The sequence below is a fragment of the Scylla paramamosain genome, chromosome 31 (assembly GCF_035594125.1).
Source record: "Scylla paramamosain isolate STU-SP2022 chromosome 31, ASM3559412v1, whole genome shotgun sequence".
In the NCBI taxonomy this organism is placed as follows: domain Eukaryota; kingdom Metazoa; phylum Arthropoda; class Malacostraca; order Decapoda; family Portunidae; genus Scylla; species Scylla paramamosain.
The window spans coordinates 4,067,501-4,090,000 of record NC_087181.1 but is presented as its reverse complement, the minus strand read 5'-3'; the positions used below and the strand labels follow the sequence as shown (position 1 = coordinate 4,090,000).

General features: G+C 39.6%; 1 protein-coding gene across 10 annotated transcripts in view; it reads left to right on the top strand.

Annotated features, from left to right (window-relative positions):
- LOC135116394 (uncharacterized) overlaps window positions 1–22,500 on the top strand; it is a 243,875-nt gene that overhangs the window by 83,171 nt on the left and 138,204 nt on the right. For all 10 annotated transcript variants that reach the window (XR_010276288.1, XR_010276287.1, XR_010276290.1 and 7 more), the window contains one exon: window positions 8,799–8,852. Coding sequence is in view for 5 of the 10 variants with exons in the window: in XM_064033828.1 (XP_063889898.1) it covers window positions 8,799–8,852 (54 nt within the window). In the remaining 5 variants the exon portion in view is untranslated. The remainder of the gene's footprint in view (window positions 1–8,798; window positions 8,853–22,500) is intronic.

The window sequence follows — 22,500 nt, the reverse complement described above, 5'->3', positions numbered from 1 at the left end:
ACTGCTATTTGTACTCCACGACATACTCCCACAAGTCAACAGTTATCTAATTATCACTGTGGGATGAACGTTCACATTAGAATGAGCAGCAGTTTTTCTTATTGAACTTTTGGTGCTGCATGAACACAGGAAGGGAAATGATGTGTTCAAATATATCTTGTTTACCGTTGGGGTTTCATGGCGTAGTGACAGTCTTGGGAACCCAGTGTGTGTGGGATGCCAGCGGTCATATCCCATACAAAATACAATAAATAAATAACGTTATGAAAATAATTCACATCATAATTCTTTAATACGTACTGGCGTGAACATAAGGTGGTTAAATAGAGCAAGTTTACAAAAAAGATGGGGAAGATGGGGAAATAGACCAACTTTAAAAAAAAGAAAAAGGGCCCTCGTGGCCCAGTGGGTAGAGTGATGCACTTTGAGTTTGGCGTGAGGGAAGTGAGGGGCGCGTAGGTTCGAACCCCCCTCTCGGAACTCACAAAAACCTTGAAAGAGCATCCCTCCATCACCATGTGTGATGGAACTGCCCACGGGGAGGAGGGGAGGTGAGTGCGCAGCACCTCCCTACCCCTCCCCAGGGGAGGAAGGCACCGCCTTACCGGCCCCCGGGAGAGCAAGGGAGGTGAGTGCACAGCGCTTCCCTTCTCTCCCCTACCTAACCCTGGCAAGTCTACGGACTACCAGGCAAAAAAAAAAAAAAAAAAAAAAAAAAAATGTATATATATATATATATATATATATATATATATATATATATATATATATATATATATATATATATATATATATATATATATATATATATATATATAAAATAAAGGTAAGTGCATAGCACTTCTCTTCTCTCCACCTAACAGGAAAAAAAATAAAAATATAAAGGTGAGTGCATAGCATTTCTCTTCTCTTCCAACCTACCAGGCAAAAGATAGAAAAAAATAAATAAGTAAAGAATTAAGGTGAGTGCATAGCACTTCCCTTGTCTCCTAACCTACCACGCAAAAAAAAGAAAAAATAAATAAAAATAAATAAATAAATAAAAATAAATAAAAACCTCCTTACCACCTCGGACCTCGGGAGAGCAAGGGAGGTGAGTGCACAGCACTTCCCTTCTCTCCCCAAGTCTACGGACTGCCAGACCAAAAAGAATAAGATATATATAGGTATAAAAAATAATAAAAATAATAAAAAAAAATAAGTAAATAAAACAAAAACAATAAAACTCCTACTCCCCCCTCAATAAAACTGACTGAGTCTGGCAATCAACAATAAATAATAAAAATAAAACAATACCAACTGACTGACCCTGACAACCCCAAAGACCACCACCCACCTGGGAAGCACGGGAGGTGAGTGTGCAGCACCTCCCTACCCTTCCCAGTCTCCCAGTTTGACTTTGACCACCAATCTGACTCATCCTACCAACTCCAAAGAGCAACTCCAACTGTACAGACCACCACCACCACCACCCTTCTGATCTCGGCAAGGTGAGTGCGTAGCACTTCCCTGGACTGACCCTGACTGACTGACCCTGGCAACTCCAAAAACAACCAACCTGACTGACTTACAGATATGTAATCACCTAACTGACTGGCCCTGGGGAGCATGGGAGGTGAGTGTGCAGCACCTCCCTACACTTCCCAGTCTCCCAGTTTGACCTGACTCATCCTGGCAACTTCAAAGAACAACTCCAAATGTACAGACCAACAGTACCTCCTGCTCTGTGTCCCACTCTGACCCTGATCCATACATCCCTACATCCTACCCTGTCCTGGCTAGGTGAGTGCGTAGCACTTCCCTACCACCTGCCTTACTGACCCTGGCAACCATAAAAACAACCAACCTGACTGACCTACAAATCTTACTGTAATCTGGCAACAGACCACCAAACTGACTGACTCTGGGGAGCATGGGAGGTGAGTGTGCAGCACCTCCCTACCCTTCCCAGTCTCCCAGTTTGGCTTTGACCACCAATGTGACTCATCCTACCAACTCCAAATGTACAGACCAGCACCACCACCTCTCTGATCTTGGCAAGGTGAGTGCGTAGCACTTCCCTTGACTGAGTGGGCCTGACTGACTGACCCCGGCAACTCCAAAAACAACCAATCTGACAAATGTTACAAATGTAACCTGGGAAGCACGGGAGGTGAGTGTGCAGCACCTCCCTACCCTTCCCAGCCTTCTAGTTTGACTTTGATCCCCAATCTGACTCATCCTAGCAACTCTAACTGTACCGACCACCACCAGTACTCCCCACCCTGGCAACTGATCCTGGCAAGGTGAGTGCGTAGCACTTCCCGTGACTCCTCCTGGCAACTCCAAAGACCCACCATCCTGACCGCCCCTGGGAAGCACGGGAGGTGAGTGTGCAGCACCTCCCTACACTTCCCAGTCTCCCAGTTTGACTTTGACCACCAATGTGACTCATCCTACCAACTCCAAATGTACACACCACCATCACCACCACCCCTCTGATCTTGGCAAGGTGAGTGCGTAGCACTACCCTTGACTGACGGGGCCTGACTGACTGACCCCGGCAACTCCAAAAACAACCAACCTGACTGATGTTACAAATGTAACCTGGGGAGCATGGGAAGTGAGTGTGCAGCACCTCCCTACCCTTCCCAGTCTTCCACCAACCTGACTGGGGAGCAAGGGAGGTGAGTGTGCAGTACTCCTACTATCCCCATTCTGAATACCCTATCACCAACCAATTCAGACCACCAAACTGTCTTAGAAGAACAAGAACAGGAAGCAACGCCATCAGAGGAAGAAGAAGCAGCAGCAGCAGCATTACCGCCATCAGAGGAAGAAAACAAGAAAAAGAAGCAAAGAAAAAGAATTACCACCACTGTTATCGGAGGAAGAAACAGCAGCGTCACCGCCATCAGAGGAAGAAACATATAATGTAAACTACGACTGGTCAAACTTTCTAAGGCACCAGGCTAAGTTCGACCTGTGATGGGCTGTGTTTAGAGGGAAAAAAAGTTCCAGGGGTTTATGAAAGGAAAGTACGCTAACGGGACTGACTGTGAAAGTGCCAGGCAAGGCTGCTGCTTCAGACATCCACACTTCAACTTCAACTATGCATGCGAAAATGTTGCTGTGTTCCTACTCCTATTCCTTATTTTTTATCTTCTGCAGAATGCTGTCTTATTACTCCGTCCAAAGGCGGCAGTTCTTGTATAAGACTTGCAAACCTGTGTCCACTCATCCCAACTATCCAGAAATATATATAATCTTCTAAAGGTCTGGCATCACGTGTTCAAGAGATTTATGTGTATTTTTTTTATTTATTTATGGTGGTGGTGGTGGTGGTGAAGGTGTACATCTAGAATGAGAGTGAGCGTCTTTGTGTTTCCTCCACCGGGACGAAGAAAGAGAACAGGGATTCCTCATACTCCAGGAATTGCCTTTGTTTCCAGAAAACAATGAAAAGTAAAGAAAAATTGTTATTTGCTAGTTTTATCGGAATTTTTCATACTTGCGAGTATATTTCACTCTTATAATGAACGTACAAACTACAGCAGGAAACCAAAATAATGCCAAAAATGGAAGCATGGATTAAAGGATGCCAAATGTATAAAGACATTAATAGTTTTAAATACTGAAGGAAAGACGGTAATTGTCTTTCTTGCTACACATTTATATTTAACAAGTGAAGACAGACGTAGGTTGAAAACCAGCCCGGGAAGGAATGTCTGGCGCGTGGCGCTCCTCAAGGCGTCTTGCCTCGCCGGCACAACAATACATAAAGGACTGTGATGTGAATTAACACTGAAAGAACACTGGCCGGTGAGGTGCTCCTGCAGGGCCGAGGTGGACAGGTGTTTGTCCAGGATGCCTCGTGTTACTTCTCACCGCGTGTTTTATCTGTTAGAGATTATTACACTTAATATGCTGCTGTTGCTGCTGCTGCTGCTGCTGGTGCTGCTGAAGCTGGTGCTGCTGCTGCTGTTGCCGTCGCTGATCTTGCTGCTCTTGTTGGTATTGCTGCTTTTACTTCCTTCAACAATAACAACCAGAACAACTGCTTCTGCTGCTGCTGCTGCTGCTTGCTGCTGCTGCTGCTGCTGCTGCTGCTGCTGCTGCTGCTGCTGCTGCTGCTGCTGCTGCTGCTGCTGCTGCTGCTACTACTACTACTACTACTGTTGCTGCTACTGCTGCTACTACTACTACTACTACTACTACTACTACTACTACTACTACTACTACTACTACTACTACTGCTGCTGCTGCTGCTGCTGCTGCTGCTGCTGCTGCTGCTGCTGCTGCTGGTGCTAAACTTTACAAAAGTCACCACTGCTGTTTTTGCCGTCGTTCGTGCTGTGCCTCTAATCGTCGTCGTCCTCGTTCTCATCGTCGTCGTCGTAACAGTAGCATCGCCTGTCAGAGTAAAAAGAATATATATATATATATATATATATATATATATATATATATATATATATATATATATATATATATATATATATATATATATATATATATATATATAAGTACTAGTAGTTGATAACTTTGTGATATATAAATGTATAGCAACGCGTTTCACGAGTTTGCAATTATAATTAGGATCATTTACTTTATTTCAACTTATATTCAATTCCTTTATAGTGTATGACAGTAATACATAACTTCAAAACAATGTTATCCAAGAATACTCTTGAAATTTAGAGCTCATTTCGTACTCTTTGTCTGTTACAGTTTTGTGTACATGCATTTTTTTTTTTTTATCATAGGAAATGGAAATTTTTCTGGTAATATAAATATTACATATTACAAACATTAAAACGTGCACAACACCCACGACTCTGGGTATTGCAAATGTTTTTTTTTTTTGTATTTACAAGCGCATTTATAGTAATGTGATAAATAAATAAACTGCTGGTAATTATATATATATATATATATATATATATATATATATATATATATATATATATATATATATATATATATATATATATATATATATATATATATATATATATATATATATATATATATATATATATATATATATATATATATATATATTCAACGGTATTGCAGAATGCTCAAGCCTATAGTTTATAGACATAATGATTTTATCTCATCATCCTGTTGCCAGCTGCATCACGCACTCAAAGACGATATCCAAGATTCCTGGTCAGAGCTCCAGTGTCATCTACTTTCAGACTCCCCAAGATTTAGTGAATACCTCGAGTACTGACATGTCACGATCACACGTGGATATGGATACTTGGGCAGTGTGTGAGCTTTCAGTGCCTTCATGGGAGATCATATATAAGAGAGAGAGAGAGAGAGAGAGAGAGAGAGAGAGAGAGAGAGAGAGAGAGAGAGAGAGAGAGAGAGAGAGAGAGAGAGAGCACTGCTAATAATTAGTTGGGTAACGCACAACATGCCTGGCGTCAGCGGGGATCAGGTGCCAGAACAGGAGAGAGTGGGAGGCTGGGAGTAGTTTCCTTTGCAAGAAGACATTCTGATACACGTAATGAATTGCAGGTTTAGGTATTTATAGAAAGTGCAGTCGTTATCTCCTCGTTATCTCTACTTTGCCGTGGAAATCTCTCTCTCTCTCTCTCTCTCTCTCTCTCTCTCTCTCTCTCTCTCTCTCTCTCTCTCTCTCTCTCTCTCTCTCTCTCTCTCTCTCTCTCTCTATCTCTCTCTCTCTCTCTCTCTCTCTCTCTCTCTCTCTCTCTCTCTCTGTACCTGCCCTTGGACAGTAAGCAATTAGTTGTTCTAGTTACGGTGTTTCTGAAATAGAAATACTGAAAAGCACACTTCATCTTTTAATACCCAATTAGCGTGGCTTCCTGATGTGAGGTACGGTAGAGCATCGCTTTCGTTTGTAAGCCAAGGGAAAGTAAGCGTCTTTCCTCCTCAGACCCTCACTAGCGCCAGGATTAGCTGTGTGCCGGGGAGTGCTGGTGAGCCGTGAGTAATGTTCACTCTTAGATACACGTGCAATGTAATGTATCTCCCTGTCATTATTTTTGTTTATTATTTATTATTATTTATTATGTTTATTATATTTGATACTTGTTTTTGTCTTTTCTCCTTCCTTCCTTCCTTCCTTCCTTCCTTCCTTCCTTCCTTCCTTCCTTCCTTCCTTCCTTCCTTCCTTCCTTCCTGCTTCCCTGAGTGCCCTGCCTGCCTGCCTTCCGTCACCCTTATATTCCTGTTTTTCATTTTATCCTTCCTTCTCTCTGCTATATATATATATATATATATATATATATATATATATATATATATATATATATATATATATATATATATATATATATATATATATATATATATATATATATATATATATATATATATATATATATATATATATATATATATATATATATATATATATATATATATATATATTCTCTCTCTCTCTCTCTCTCTCTCTCTCTCTCTCTCTCTCTCTCCTCTCTCTCTCTCTCTCTCTCTCTCTCTCTCTCTCTCTCTCTCTCGGGAGTTCGTTGATGAATTTGGCATGTTCTCATGACTCTCTACCCAGTATTTATTGGTGTTTCATCTTTTTCTATCCTGCATGAGTCTGCTCCCGGGAATTAGGTATGGTAGTTGTACGGCGATAAATAATATTTCAGTGCGATCTTTGCAATATTTTCCCTATATCTATGAAAGCTTTCGTTACTGTGGAGTGTGGCTCGAAATATTATATTTGTTTTTTTTTAATATAAATATTTTCGTTATATTTGTCCAGCACATTTATGTTTATGCGCTAAGAAAGAAAGTGACCATTTAAAATCCCGAAGTTTAATTTAATTTGTATAAAGAAGTTTAAATTAGAGAGCGAAATGAAGAAGGACTCCTTAACGTGTGGGAAGTGCCTGCCAACCTACTATGGAGGGTGTGCTGCGTAAATCATGATTGTATAGGAGCGTGATGTAACCTGTTCACACTGATACCACTTACAGACAAGCCTTCAAGTACCTTGGTATTTCGTAGTAGTGGTTTAAATAACTGTTTTGACTTGTTTAGATAATCATCAGAGAGAGAGAGAGAGAGAGAGAGAGAGGAGAGAGAGAGAGAGGAGAGAGAGAGAGAGAGAGAGAGAGAGGAGAGAGAGAGAGAGAGAGGGGGGGCAGGTAGGCAGGAAGACAGACGGTCAAACAGACAGGCAGGGAGGCAAGCAAGCAAGCAAGCAAGCAAGCAAGCAAGCAAGCAAGCAAGCAAGCAGGGAGGCAGACAGACTAACGGGCGGGGAAAGAGGTGGATGGACATACAAAAAAGAAAGAAAGAAAGCAGGCAGACAGACAGGGTGACAGGGAAATAGTCAGGCTAACTTGAAGAGGATAGGCAGGCAAAGAAGCAGGCAGACAGGCAGGCAGGCAAAAATAGAAGGCAAGGAAGCAGACAGACAGACAGACAAATAGACAGAGGGACAGATGGATGTGCGGGCAGGCACAGACATGGACAAAGTAGTTTTAAGTAGCGGCAAGAAACTGGAATATTTCATTCCAATGAATATATTTTCACAATTATTTGGTAAAAATACTTTAATAAATAGTTTTATCGTGCCCTGCAGTGAGTACTTAACCAAAAGTCTAACTGAATTAGTCAGTGGGATATTAATACAGCATAATGTTTGCACAATATAAACGTATGCCTCTTCCGTTACTCGTATATTCTTTCGTGATAACAATTACTGTAAGCGAAGAAAATGCAAACATAGTGACCTAACTATATTTTTCTCTCATGGCCTCGTATTTACGGTATGCCATTTTTCGTGCACAATACGTAGTTGTCATTGATTTCCTAAAACTACTAAATATACCAGAAGACAGACCTACTGACCCATACTCGTAAATATTGTTCCACTCGTAATGTTACACCACACACACACACACACACACACACACACACACACACACACACACACACACACACACACACACACACACACACACACACACACACACACACACACACAACATTAATACAAATAGATGCGCTGCAACAAAGCAACAGAGATTGGGATGCTCATTCTTACAGAGCATTATAGTGAACATGTGAGGCAGAGATAAACAGACAGACGCAGACAGACAGATTGATTTCAAACACTTAGTAACATGTACTTGTTATAAGCAATTCTAAGTGACCATTACTTTCCCGTTCATTCCCATTCATTGAAGCATTTCAGTGTTGAGACGCAAAGGTAGTGTAAGTGTTGAGGCAGCGGTGGTAGTGGCCCCTTCACCTCGCAGCGAGGCAGGAAGGGGAGGCGAGGGACACCAGCAGTGACTGGCCTGAAGGCGCCTTGCGTCCCGCCTCCTCTGTGCGACCCTCTCCCTTGATTGCCTTCATGCATCAATCGCAGCATGACTTGTGCTCCTCCTCTTCAGTCTCACTTAACTACCACCTTCATATTCTAGACAACGCTGAATGTTGGCAAGCTTTACATTTATTATTTTTTCTTCTTTTTATTTTCTTATTTGATCTTGTTATATATGTAATGGTGTTTGTTCGTTTTATTTTGTTGCAGCTGTTGTGCATATTTAACATTCTCAGCGTTTGAAGTGTGTTCTGTTTTCAGTGTTGTTTTCCATGTATCCATGTGTTCTTGCTTGGAGGAATTTGACACGTTTTATTTATGACATTTCGTGTTTTTGTTCAGTATTTATTCTTTCCTCTTTTGTTCATGTGTATGTTGTTAACTCATGCAGTAAATGATTTCTGGTGGTTCTGTTTATGATGCTTCATTTTTAGCTCTTTTTAGAATAGTGAAGCTGCATCACTTTTTTATGTGGATGTTTTGATATTTTCAGGAAAGGATGGCAGGTGGTGCCGCGGTGAACACTCCCAACACATGCAGGAGGAAAGTGAGTACCTGCTTCATTACATCATGTGCCCTCTATTTTGGAATTTTTTTTTTTATCATTTCAACGGAAACCTGTCACTGTTGCCTGCCTTTCTCCTTTCAGCTTCTCACGAATCTGTGAAGGAAAGAAACGATGTGTTTTTATGGTATCGTGTCAGTAGTGTTATCCATTGAAGGATTAGTTTAAACCTTTTTCCAATGCGTTGTTTTTGTCTCCCATGTTTCTGCCTTCCTAGGGTATATATATGAAAGAAGACAGAATGTAAATTTAGTCTATAATGTTCATTGCAACATCTTACAGGAAAAAAGTCCTTTGAGGATTAACCGAGAATGTTTTTTCAAAACTATAATTTTTGTATTCCAGTCTTCGTGTGCTTATTTTAATTTATGCATAGAGAAAAGAAGGATACGAAATCATATGTTTTCTATAATGGTGTCATCTTTTTGGTATAAATATTTACTTAGAGATTCAATTGAAACCTAACAATTAGCTGTCATTTTTTGCGTTCGTTTTATATATATATATATATATATATATATATATATATATATATATATATATATATATATATATATATATATATATATATATATATATATTATATATATTATATATATATATATATATATATATATATATATATATATATATATATATATATATATATATATATATATATATATATATATATATATATATATATATATATATATATATATATATATATATATATATATATATATATATATATATATATATATATATATATATATATATATATATATATATATTATATATATATATATATATATATATATATATATATATATATATATATATATATATATATATATATATATATATATATATATATATATATATATATATATATATATATATATATATATATATATATATATATATATATATATATATATATATATATATATATATTTATATATATATATATATATATATATATTATATATATATATATATATATATATATATATATATATATATATATATATATATATATATATATATATTTTTTTTTTTTTTTTTTTTTTTTTTGTATGTACGTATATATGAGTGAAGAAAAGAAAGATGCAATTACAAAAAACTTTCCACAATAATGGGAATATTCACTTAAGGTCTTTTTTAGGTAACAGGAGGAGGCAGTAGACACCTGGCGAAACGATAATTACTCCCAGTGAGGTCTAAAGCACTGTTCAGGGGGTGCTGTGAACTTATCATTAAACCCAGCTGTGACCTCACTGAACGTTTCCCTTTGTGTCTCACAACACAAGGGGGTAGTTACAGCCTGCCCTCTAAAGACAACTCTCTTCCTCCACACAAAACTACAAGCACCTAATAACACACACACCCTTCACTCAAAAATTTTAAAATCATGGCGACTTTTACACCAGCCTCGGAGTCCCCATCTGGGGAGGGGACCATAAATGTCCCCAGGTCTGACTGCCTTTCCGTCGACGACCCTAAGTGTCTTGACACCCCCCTCAACTTTTTCTTCATTAACTTTTGCAACATTCGCGGTCTAAGATCTAATTTTCAATCTGTAGAACACCACCTCTCCTCTTCTAAACCTCATCTTCTTTTCCTCACTGAAACTCAGGTGTCTGAGGCAACTGACAGTAGCCCCTTTTCTGTTCCCTCCTACTTTCTCTATCCTCATTTTCGATCCAAAGCTGGATGCTGCGTTTATGTGCGCAATGACTTAACTTGCTCTCGTGCCCACGCTCTTGAATCTTCCGAGTTTTCCACCATCTGGCTACGACTACAGAGTCATTCTCATACTAAATTTATCTGTGCTGTATACCTCTCTCCTAACTCCTCTGACTATAAGAAATTCTTTGACTACTTAACTTCCAAAGTGGAGCACATTCTGACCCTCTTCCCTTTTGCAGAGATCTCCATTCTTGGAGACTTCAGTGTTCACCACCAGCTTTGGCTTTCCTCTCCCTTCACTGACCATCCTGGTGAACTAGCCTACAACTTTGCTATCCTCCATGACCTAGAGCAATTGGTGCAACACCCTACTCGTATTCCTGACTGTCTTGGAGATACGCCCAACATTCTTGACCTTTTCCTGACCTCTAATCTTTCTGCTTATGCTGTCACCCTTTCTTCTCCGTTGGGCTCCTCCGATCACAATCTCATATCTTTATCTTGTCCTATCACTCCAATCCCTCCTCAGGATCCCCCTAAGCGAAGGTGCCTCTGGCGTTTTGCCTCTGCTAGTTGGGGGGACCTGAGGAGGTATTTTGCTGATTTTCCTTGGAATGACTACTGCTTCCGTGTCAGAGACCCGTCTTTGTGTGCTGAGCTCATAACAGAGGTGATAGTGTCTGGCATGGAGGCATACATTCCTCACTCTTTTTCTCGTCCTAAACCTTCTAAACCTTGGTTTAACACAGCTTGTTCTCGTGCTATACATGATAGAGAGGTGGCCCACAAAAGGTACTTAAGCCTTCCATCACCAGAATCTCATGCACTTTATATTTCTGCCCGGAACCATGCCAAGTCTGTTCTCCAACTAACCAAAGACTCCTTCATTAACAGAAAATGTCAAAACCTTTCAAGATCTAACTCCCCTCGTGATTTCTGGCATCTAGCCAAAAATATCTCCAATAACTTTGCTTCTTCTTCTTTCTCTCCTCTACTTCAACCAGATGGCACCACTGCTATCACATCTATTTCTAAAGCTGAACTCTTTGCTCAAACCTTTGCTAAAAACACTACCTTGGACGATTCTGGGCTTGTTCCTCCCTCTCCTCCACCCTCTGACTACTTCATGCCACGTATTAAAATTCTTCGTAATGATGTTTTCCATGCCCTCGCTGTTCTAAACCCTCGGAAGGCTTATGGACCTGATGGGGTCCCTCCTATTGTTCTCCGAAACTGTGCCTCCGTGCTTGCACCTTGCCTAGTCAAACTCTTTCAGCTCTTTCTGTCAACATCTACCTTTCCTTCTTGCTGGAAGTTTACCTACATTCAACCTGTTCCTTAAAAGGGTGACCGCTCTAATCCCTCAAACTACCGTCCTATTGCTTTAATTTCCTGCTTATCTAAAGTTTTTGAATCTATCCTCAACAGGAAGATTCTTAAACATCTATCACTTCACAACCTTCTATCTGATCGCCAGTATGGGTTCCGTCAAGGCCGCTCTACTGGTGATCTTCTGGCTTTCCTTACTGAGTCTTGGTCATCCTCTTTTAGAGACTTTGGTGAAACTTTTGCTGTTGCCTTGGACATATCAAAAGCCTTTGATAGAGTCTGGCACAAAGCTTTGATTTCCAAACTACCCTCCTACGGTTTCTATCCTTCTCTCTGTAACTTCATCTCAAGTTTCCTTTCTGACCGTTCTATTGCTGCTGTGGTAGACGGTCACTGTTCTTCTCCTAAATCTATTAACAGTGGTGTTCCTCAGGGTTCTGTCCTGTCACCCACTCTCTTCTTATTATTCATTAATGATCTTCTAAACCAAACTTCTTGTCCTATCCACTCCTATGCTGATGATACCACCCTGCACTTTTCCACGTCTTTTCATAGACGTCCAACCCTTCAGGAGGTAAACATATCACGCAGGGAAGCCACAGAACGCCTGACTTCTGATCTTTCTAAAATTTCTGATTGGGGCAGAGCAAACTTGGTATTGTTCAATGCCTCAAAAACTCAATTCCTCCATCTATCAACTCGACACAATCTTCCAGACAACTATCCCCTCTTCTTCAATGACACTCAACTGTCCCCCTCTTCTACACTGAACATCCTCGGTCTGTCCTTTACTTATAATCTGAACTGGAAACTTCACATCTCATCTCTAGCTAAAACAGCTTCTATGAAGTTAGGTGTTCTGAGACGTCTCCGCCAGTTTTTCTCACCCCCCCAGCTGCTAACTCTGTACAAGGGCCTTATCCGTCCATGTATGGAGTATGCTTCACATGTCTGGGGGGGTTCCACTCATACTGCTCTTCTAGACAGGGTGGAATCAAAAGCTTTTCGTCTCATCAACTGCTCTCCTCTAACTGACTGTCTTCAGCCCCTCTTTCACCGCCGCAATGTTGCATATCTAGCTGTCTTCTACCGCTATTTTCATGCCAACTGCTCTTCTGATCTTCCTAACTGCATGCCTCCCCTCCTTCCGCGGCCTCGCTGCACAAGACTTTCTTCTTTCTCTCACCCCTATTCTGTCCACCTCTCTAACGCAAGAGTTAACCAGTATTCTCAATCATTCGTCCCTTTCTCTGGTAAACTCTGGAACTCCCTGCCTTCTTCTGTATTTCCACCTTCCTATGACTTGAATTCCTTCAAGAGGGAGGTTTCAAGACACTCATCCACCAATTTTTGACCACTGCTTTGACCCTTTTATGGGACTGGCATTTCAGTGGGAATTTTTTTTTTATTAGATTTTTGTTGCCCTTGGCCAGTATCCTTCCTACATAAAAAAAAAAAAAAAAAACAAATATCAGATCTTCTAGTTTATATGTCTATTTATCCTTTAGTGTGTTTTACCGTTATGTAGATTAATACTATTTTGCACGTTATGATAAAGTGTCCTTGGAAACTATTACTGTAACACATTTCATTTTGTGTGAATTTGGTTTCCACGTAAAAAAAAAAAAAAAAAAAAAAAAACTCTCCTTCTATGGAAAAAAGATATTTATATTTTCTTTGTTCAATTGGTATTGATATTATTTTTAACTCTGATTTCCCGGGAAGCGTTACCACCATGATATTTGTGACCTAACCTAAGGTAACTTTTTAGCGTCATAACCTTTGTTGCAGCTTTATTCAAGTGAAATCAAAGAGAGGAAAGCTTGTATAGTTCTGTGAAGTGTTCTTATTTGTCTCTGTGTGTGTTGATTGTCGCCTTGAAAAGTCAAGGTGACGTGGGCCTTGATGACTAGAGCCGGCCCACACTATTTGTCTCCCTTTTTTTAGAGGCTCGTCGTTGTAGATTTCTGAAAATATTAGTTTTCCTCACGTTTTTATTTTCCTTGTCAGCGAATGAAAGATAATTTATGATTTTCTTAATCATTTAGTAACGTATTTAATATCTTTGGAGGGATCATTCCCGTAGCGGAGCGAGGGGGCTCTATTTTTGTTACCGCACATCTGTACACCCCATCGCTCCCGCCTGGCCCTGGAGGGCACAACGATGATTTGGCCAGGAGCACCTTTTGATGTCCATCGTATATAAAAGTTTCGATTTCATTTTCGGAAACACTTCTTGGTAACTTTTGAAGGCGTATCTTTGTTATTTTATTTAATTTCTTCGTCAGACTCACCTTTTTTTCCTGTATTTTGCATATTTCGATTTATCGGCATGTGGGCGAAGGTTTCTGCCTCGCAACTCGCACAACTATCGCCTCATCACTACAGATCGAGCTCGAGCGCACAAAATGTGCCAATTATTTGCCATAACTCACTTCATATACGGGAAAGGGTTGTGTGAAGAAGGTGTTGTGAGGAGTAAACATAGGAGAAATTAGTTAAATCTAGAAAGGTAGCTAGCTCAGGGAAGGTGAGAAATAGCTTAAGTATTTACCACACAAAATGTAGCAGTATTTTGAATAAAATAGACTTGCTTAGAAGAATAGTGTGTGTAGAGAAATTTGATATCATTGCTTTAACTGAAACTTGGTTAGATATGTGAGGAAAAGTATTTAATCCAGAGGTCAAGATAGATGGTTATACATTGTTCTATAAAGATAGGGAAAACAGGAGAGGAGGAGGCGTCGCGTTATACGTTAGGGACACATTACAGTGTTGTATTAACAGTAGATTTAAAACAGATAGGAAAGCAGTAGTAGTACAGCAATGTACAGTAGTGGGAGTAGTGTACAGATCACCGACCAGTACAAAGGAAATTAACACCTCACTGTGGCAGGAAATAAATAGAGCAGGCAGGTACAGTCAGGTATGTGTGGTAGGAGATTTTAATTTTAGGAATATCGACTGGAGTCTGATGGTGGGTAAGAAGGAAGCAGAATTTTATAAGGTAATTCAGGATAATTTTTTAAAACAGGTAGTCGTAGAACCCACAAGGGGGAATAATATTCTAGATTTAATTCTTACTAACAGGGAGGAAGCAGTCACGTAGGTAGAGGTTGAAGGACAGCTAGGTAACATTGACCATAGGGAAATTAGGTACAATTTAAAATGGGAAGAAACTTTTAGAAGCAAAAACACTAGTAAAATACTTGACTTTAGGAGAGCAGAATTTGAGGAATTAAAAAGGTACCTCCAAGGAGTTGACTGGCAACGGATGCAGGGTGAGGTCAGGTCCGGGACGGAGTTGAGAGAGATAAGGCAAGATGTGAGAGGTGAGGTGAGGTGTGAGGGTGTAGGACAATAGGAGGTAAGATGTGTTCCGAAGGGGCGGAGGAGAGAGGGAGGGGTATATGGGTGTGAGTATGGTGGAATGTCAGGTCATGCTGAAATGAGAGAGGTGAGGTCGAGGCGAGTAGATGAGGGAGTAGAGAGGATGGTAGGGGCCGAGATGAGGGAATTAGGTGAAGTAAATGTAGATGAATTGTATAAATATTTCGTAGATAAAGTTCATACAGGTCAGTTAGCATATATCCCGTATAGGGCAATAAGATCACAGAAAAATTATCCTAAATGGATGACTGCTAGATTAAAACATTATATAGGGTGGAAGAGAAGTATATATAGGACATTAAGGGCAGTTGAAGAAGTTGTAAGGTCACAATATAATGAATTAGTTAGAACAGTCATGAAGTTAACGAGGAAAGCTAAGGGCAATTATGAATTAAGTGTAGCCAGCCATGTGAAGACGGACCCCAAGGGATTTTATCAGGAATAGAGGACGAAGAATAAGGATACTATAGGTCCATTAAAGGCAGCAGATGGGGAGCTGGTTAGTTCTGGGAAGGAGATTAGTAAAATTCTGAATGAGTATTTTTCATCTGTCTTCACCCAGGAAAACATGCAGGATATGCCAGATAGTGAACAGATGTTTAGAGCAGATGAGAATGAGAAGCTGACAGATATTTCCATAAGTAGAGAGATAGTGGAACAGGAGATAGATAGGCTAAAAAAAGTTCAAGACACCAGGACCCGATGAAATATATCTCAGAGTACTTAAGGAATGCAAAGAGGTTATTAGTGAGCTGTTAGTCTCTGTCTTTAGGAAATCACTTGAGTCAGGTGAGGTACCAGTAATGTGGAAGCAGGCTAATGTAGTACCCATCTTTAAGAAAGGAGATAAAACTTTAGCGTCTAACTATAGATCTGTCAGCTTAAATTCAGTTATAGGTAAAATATTAGAGTTAATAAGAGCGAGGAACATTAGGGAACATTTAGACAAACATAACTTGATAAATTAATCACAGCATGGCTTCACGAAGGGGAAGTCTTGCATGACAAACTTGTTAAGTTTTTACAGTAAAGTGTACGAGGCAGTAGATAATGGTGATAGTTATGATATCTTGTATCTGGACTTTAGTAAAGCATTTGACAAGGTACCCCATGAAAGGCTCCTGAGAAAGGTTAGGGCACACGGGATAGATGGGAAGGTGTTAGGCTGGATAGGGTCATGGCTTAGCGACAGGCGAGAAAGAATTGTAATAAACGGCTCGAAATCCGAGTGATATCATATAATCAGTGGGGTGCCATAGGGATCAGTATTAGGGACATTGTTATTTCTAATATATATCAATGCCTTGGTTAGTGGAATTAGTAGTGATGTTAGTAAATTTGCAGATGACACAAAGATAGATTAATTAGATCAGAAACGGGTGCCTTCGCCTTGCAGGCAGATTTAGGATGAATGAATGGACGGACATATGGCAAATGCAATTTAATATCAATAAATGTAAAGTACTTAGCGTAGGTAGAGGAAACCCACACAGTAGGTACACATTAAACGAACAATCTCTGGTAGTTACAGGGTACGAGAAAGATTTAGGAGTTATAGTTAGCTGTGAACTCCGTCTAGGAAAACAATGCATAGAGGCTAGAAACAGGATAAATAGGGTACTAGGATTAATTTTTAGGAGTGTTAAAAGTAGAAGGCCGGAAGTAATATTAATGATATTCTTGGCGCTGGTCAGACCTCATCTAGACTACGTTGTGCAATTCTGGTCTCCACATTACAGGAAAGATATAGGTGTATTAGAATCAGTACAGAGGAGAATGACAGAAAGGATACAGGGGATGAGGAGTATTCCTTACGAGGCGAGATTGAAGTCATTAAATTTACATTCTTTAGAGAGACGTAGGTTAAGAGGGGACGTGATAGAAGTCTTTAAGTTCCCTTTCAATAGTCCAGGAGTCAAGCAATATTTTCATTCTTTCATCCCTTTCATTGGTAAACTCTGGAATTCTCTGCCTGTTTCTGTTTTTTCCCCTTCCTGTGACTAGTTGTTTTAAGAGTATTGAGGCACTTCCAGAAACATATTTAGTTTTTTTATTGACTTTTAATTTTTTATCTTTTTTTTTTTTTTTGTCTGTATGTATGGAAGCGGCAACTGAAAAGATTTTTTTTCTTCCTCTGTTTGCCATTCGCCAAGAAGATATGAGAGCGTGAGTATAAATAATGGCTATATGGAAATGTAAGAATACCATTTTATACTGACTCTAAATTAAACATGTATTGCATTGTTTACTCCAGTTTACTCAAGTTGAACCGTCCAATATCTTTTGCATCTAAATGATTTTTGTGTTCAGCTATTTGAATTTTTATTTCCAAATGCAGCTCCATGTTTTTAAGAAGCACAGAGGGTTGGAGAAAGACAAATCTTTCCTGAGTCTTAATAGGTGAATGTTAATAACAGTAGTAGTAGTAGTAGTAGTAGTAGTAGTAGTAGTAGTAGTAGTAGTAGTAGTAGTAGTAGTACTACTACTACTACTACTACTACTACTACTACTACTACTACTACTACTACTACTACTACTACTACTACTACTACTACTACTATTACTACTACTACTACTACTACTACTACTACTACTTGTATTAATAGTAGTAGTAGTACTACTACTACTACTACTACTATTACTACTACTACTACTACTACTACTACTACTACTACTACTACTATACTACTACTAGTAGTAGTAGTAGTAGTAGTAGTAGTAGTTGTTGTTGTTGTTGTTGTTGTTGTTTTTGTTATTGTTGTCGTTGTTGTTGTAGTAAAGAGCAGGATTATTATCTGGAGTGACACCAATTCAGTTTTTGTATAATTTGTATTTTCTTACTATTATTCCACACCTTGTCAATCCATGCAAGGAAAAAAAAGAAAAGCAAAAAAAGAAAACGTATATTAAAAAAGTGAGAGGCAAGACCAGCAAGTGAAACACGCCCTGCCTTCTCCATAGACTTGACGTGTTTACTGCCGCGCTTCCTGCCTGATAATTATACAGTCTTACGCTGGAGGCGCTTAATGTGGTGCATTTGTATGAAAGAATTTACTTTTTGCCTTGAATCTCTCTCTCTCTCTCTCTCTCTCTCTCTCTCTCTCTCTCTCTCTCTCTCTCTCTCTCTCTCTCTCTCTCTCTCTCTCTCTCTCTCTCTCTCTCTCTCTCTCTCTCTCTCTCTCTCTCTCTCTCTCTCTCTCTCTCTCTCTCTCTCTCTCTCAGCTCGAATTATGATTTCACCGAGTGGTTTAAGAACATATTCACATGTTATTCATGAGCCATCACATCCAGCAGCAGGCAGGAGGAGGAGGAGGAGGAGGAGAAGGAGGAGGAGGAGGAGGAGGAGGAGGAGGAGGAGGAGGAGGAGGAGGAAGAACACAAAGGAATACAAAGGAATGCAACGGAAGACCAAACCTTGAGTTACTGACGAGGCTGTTTGGATAATTATTCTACATTAACTATTATTGGGAGATACAGGATAGTACAGAAGGTTCCTCCCCACCAATCTCTCCAGCAGAAGCTGACAAGATACAGGAATTGATACCACGTGGTATAGAAAAACCACATAGAACTTGAGAGAATAGTGAGGGAAAGAGTTGTGATCTGTCTACTTTTGTTTGTGAGGGAGAGTGTAACTGCATGATAGTTGTGTGATGTGGTGTGTGCGTAGCGCAGGTGAAGGCACAGTTTGGTTGTTGAGGGGTGGTGCAGAATCCTTGCGTTGCGCTTTCCAGGGAGGCGGCAGTCAATCAGGCCACAGCTTCGGTCACTGTGTTTGTGTACCTTCCCTTTAGGGCTGGATTCACAGGTTATCGCCTGCAACTTTGACCTCTAGTACTTAAAATCACAAAGTTGATCAATAACAGGAGAATGCGGACGAAGAAAATGAGGATTACAACATGTGATTACATAGGATAACCAAAACAAACACTCCCTCAGGTCTTTACATATCGCTTTGGAATTAATTTAGATTAACTACCCTTTAGTAAAGTAAGCTAGAGCAGTGTATGACTGCCAAACCGACACGCCCTCGTGCTTGTGCTGGCGTGGGTAAACCATCGTGCTGTGTGGGAAAAACTGGCTGCGTTTTGATTGGAAAGAATGAAGTGAGATTCTATTATTATTCCTATGCAAAAAAAGGAGGAGGAGGAGGAGGAGGAGGAGGGTAATAACAGCATTAGTAAAAACATCCACTTTAAACACCCCTTTGTCTGTGCCTTTGGACGCACAAATTACCTCAGAATGTTACGTCATAATGAATAAGACAAGTGAAGAAGCTTACTTCCTTTTGAATACCGTCTTTTCGGAAATGTTGATTTTTTTTCTATTTTGTGCAAAAGACAAAAAAAAAAAAAAAATACAATTTTTACTAGAGTGAAAAAAATCTACAAGAAGGAGGAACAGAAAAATTACGAACTATACCACCACAACCACCACCACTACTACTACTACTACTACTACTACTACTACTACTACTACTACTACTACTACTACTACTACTACTACTACTACTACCACCACTACCACCACACTTCACTCTCAACTTCTCCCATTTTCAAGAATTCCTCTCTTCTCTTCCCTTGCTCCACCATCCTTCATTCTCTCTCCCTTACGTTCCATCCTTCCTTTCGCCGACATAATGCTTGCAACAGACGCCCCTCCTCTTCCTCCCCCTCCTCCTCCAGTCCCGTAGCATTAGCAGGGCCTTGTCTCCCCTTATAAGCAGGGATGCTTAGTGGAACATGTCGAAATAGCGTTGCCTAGCCGCCGCCGAGTATAGGAGTGTATTGAGGGTGCATTATCTCGGTACAGTGGCGGTGAGCGGGGAGATGGGTCGGTGAGTATGTTCAGGCGCAGATAGAGAAATGTGTTATTGGTCTGACGAATTGATTAATGAATAGGTATCTGGTTGAACAGGTAGATTTACAGATAGATGGCTGGATGGGTAAATGGTTAAATAGATCGACTGGCTGATAAATAGATTGATATATAGATGGACAGATGGATGGATAGATAGATTGATAGATACATGAATAAATGAATAGGTATATAAGTAGATATAAATATATATAGATGGGAAGATAGACAGTTCAGTAAGTAGAAAATAGATTAGATAAATAGACAGACAGACAGATAGACATTGATAATAGTACGTAGGTGGGAAAATATGTTGATAAATTCCCGTTGATTGATAAGAAGGTGGAAGTATTAGATAGGGAGAGATATACAGATAAAACATCGACGAATGGGTAGGTAAGTGAAGAAACACAGGATGGTTGAAGAGCAATATACATAAACAAATAAGAAGAAAGTGGAAGTGTAAGCGATGAATCAGATAAAGAGAGAAATTAGCTGTATATTGATGGACAGAACATATAGAAATGCAACTGTAAATCATGGTAAACAAACTAAGATAAATAAAGGTATGTACTATGTTAGAAGGAAATGACATTAGAGAGTCAGCCAGCACATCAGACATTCAGAAAGCAGGACAGACAAAGACACAGAGACACACTGACTGATGGGTGCATATGCCAAATGAAATAGTAAACAAACATTCATATATAGAATCATTACAAATAGACAAATATCAGAAACTTTGCGGCAGACAGACTGAATTTCGCATAACGAAAATATTTGTATGTTCATGTTTGGTAACTTACACACGAGCAGTGGATAAAAAAGAGAGATTTTACATATAAACCTAGAGAAACAAAGGAAAGCAAAATATTATAAAACAAAAAAAGACACATAAAAAAAAAAGATTCCTCCTGTGAATCAAGTTACAGACAGAGGCGCCCACACACACACACACACACACACACACACACACACACACACACACACACACACACACACACACACACACACACACACACACACACACACACACACACACACTTTCCTGTCGCCAAAAATACACACAATTCTCCTGCTACTCTATGGATTACCTTACTAGAAATTAAAAATGCATATTATAAATTTTTTATATTGTTGTGTGGATCACTGGAATTGTGTTGAAACCATGGAGAGAGAGAGAGAGAGAGAGAGAGAGAGAGAGAGAGAGAGAGAGAGAGAGAGAGAGAGAGAGAGAGAGAGAGAGAGAGAGAGATTGGATGTCTTGCAACACAATACACATGCATATATATCGTGCAAAATATTCTTCCTCTTTCTTTTTTCTTTCTTGCGACATTTGGAAAAAGCAAATGTTGAGATAGTGTGTGTGTGTGTGTGTGTGTGTGTGTGTGTGTGTGTGTGTGTGTGTGTGTGTGTGTGTTTGTGTGTGAAATAATAGACAAACGGACAGACAAACAGATACATTACAATACACAAAATTGCACATAAGCTGGGGACAGAGACTCCCATCCAATCACGCACCCACCCACACAAGACAGACAGAAGGTCAAAGATATACTGATATACGTACTGACATACATTCTTCATCTCTTCGGTCAATATGAAGACGCTACACGAACTTACATATTGTACTGTGCGTCTCGAAGGAGTAACGCCGGGAGATGACAACGTCCGCCCTTTACTGCTCAGGGAAGCACAGGGACTGAGTGTGTTGCTGGCAGTTTGTTGCAGTTTTAGGATTCCCGAAGGCTGACGAAGAGTTTTAAAAGTAAGAATGTATTGGAGAGAGAGAGAGAGAGAGAGAGAGAGAGAGAGAGAGAGAGAGAGAGAGAGAGAGAGAGAGAGAGAGAGAGAGAGAGAACACAAACATAAAATCGGAGAGAATGAAAAAGAAAGTTTAAAGTAAAAAAAGAATGAAAAAAAAAAAGCTTCAATCGTATAGACAAGTAAATGTATATACATGCTGACACACACACAGACACACACACACACACACACACACACGCACACACACACACACACACACACACACACACACACACACACACACACACACACACACACACACACACATTGACAGTCATACCACCACACAAAAAAGAAAAAAAAGCCAGAAAATAACAGAAAGAAGTGAAAAAAAGAAAACATTGAAAGACATAAGCCGTAGTGAACAAGTGACATCAGGAAGAGAATGTAATCTAATTTTAGTAGGTGCCTGAAGTTACTCGGAGAATGACATCATGCTTAAAGGAAAGTGAGGAAAGAAAATAGCATGCTTTAACTTGGAAAAAAAAAAAAAAAACTGCGGTAATGAACAAGGGAAATATGAGGAAATAAAGCACTAAAGTGGGAAAATGTGTAGCAGATTGAAAGGAAAAAAAAA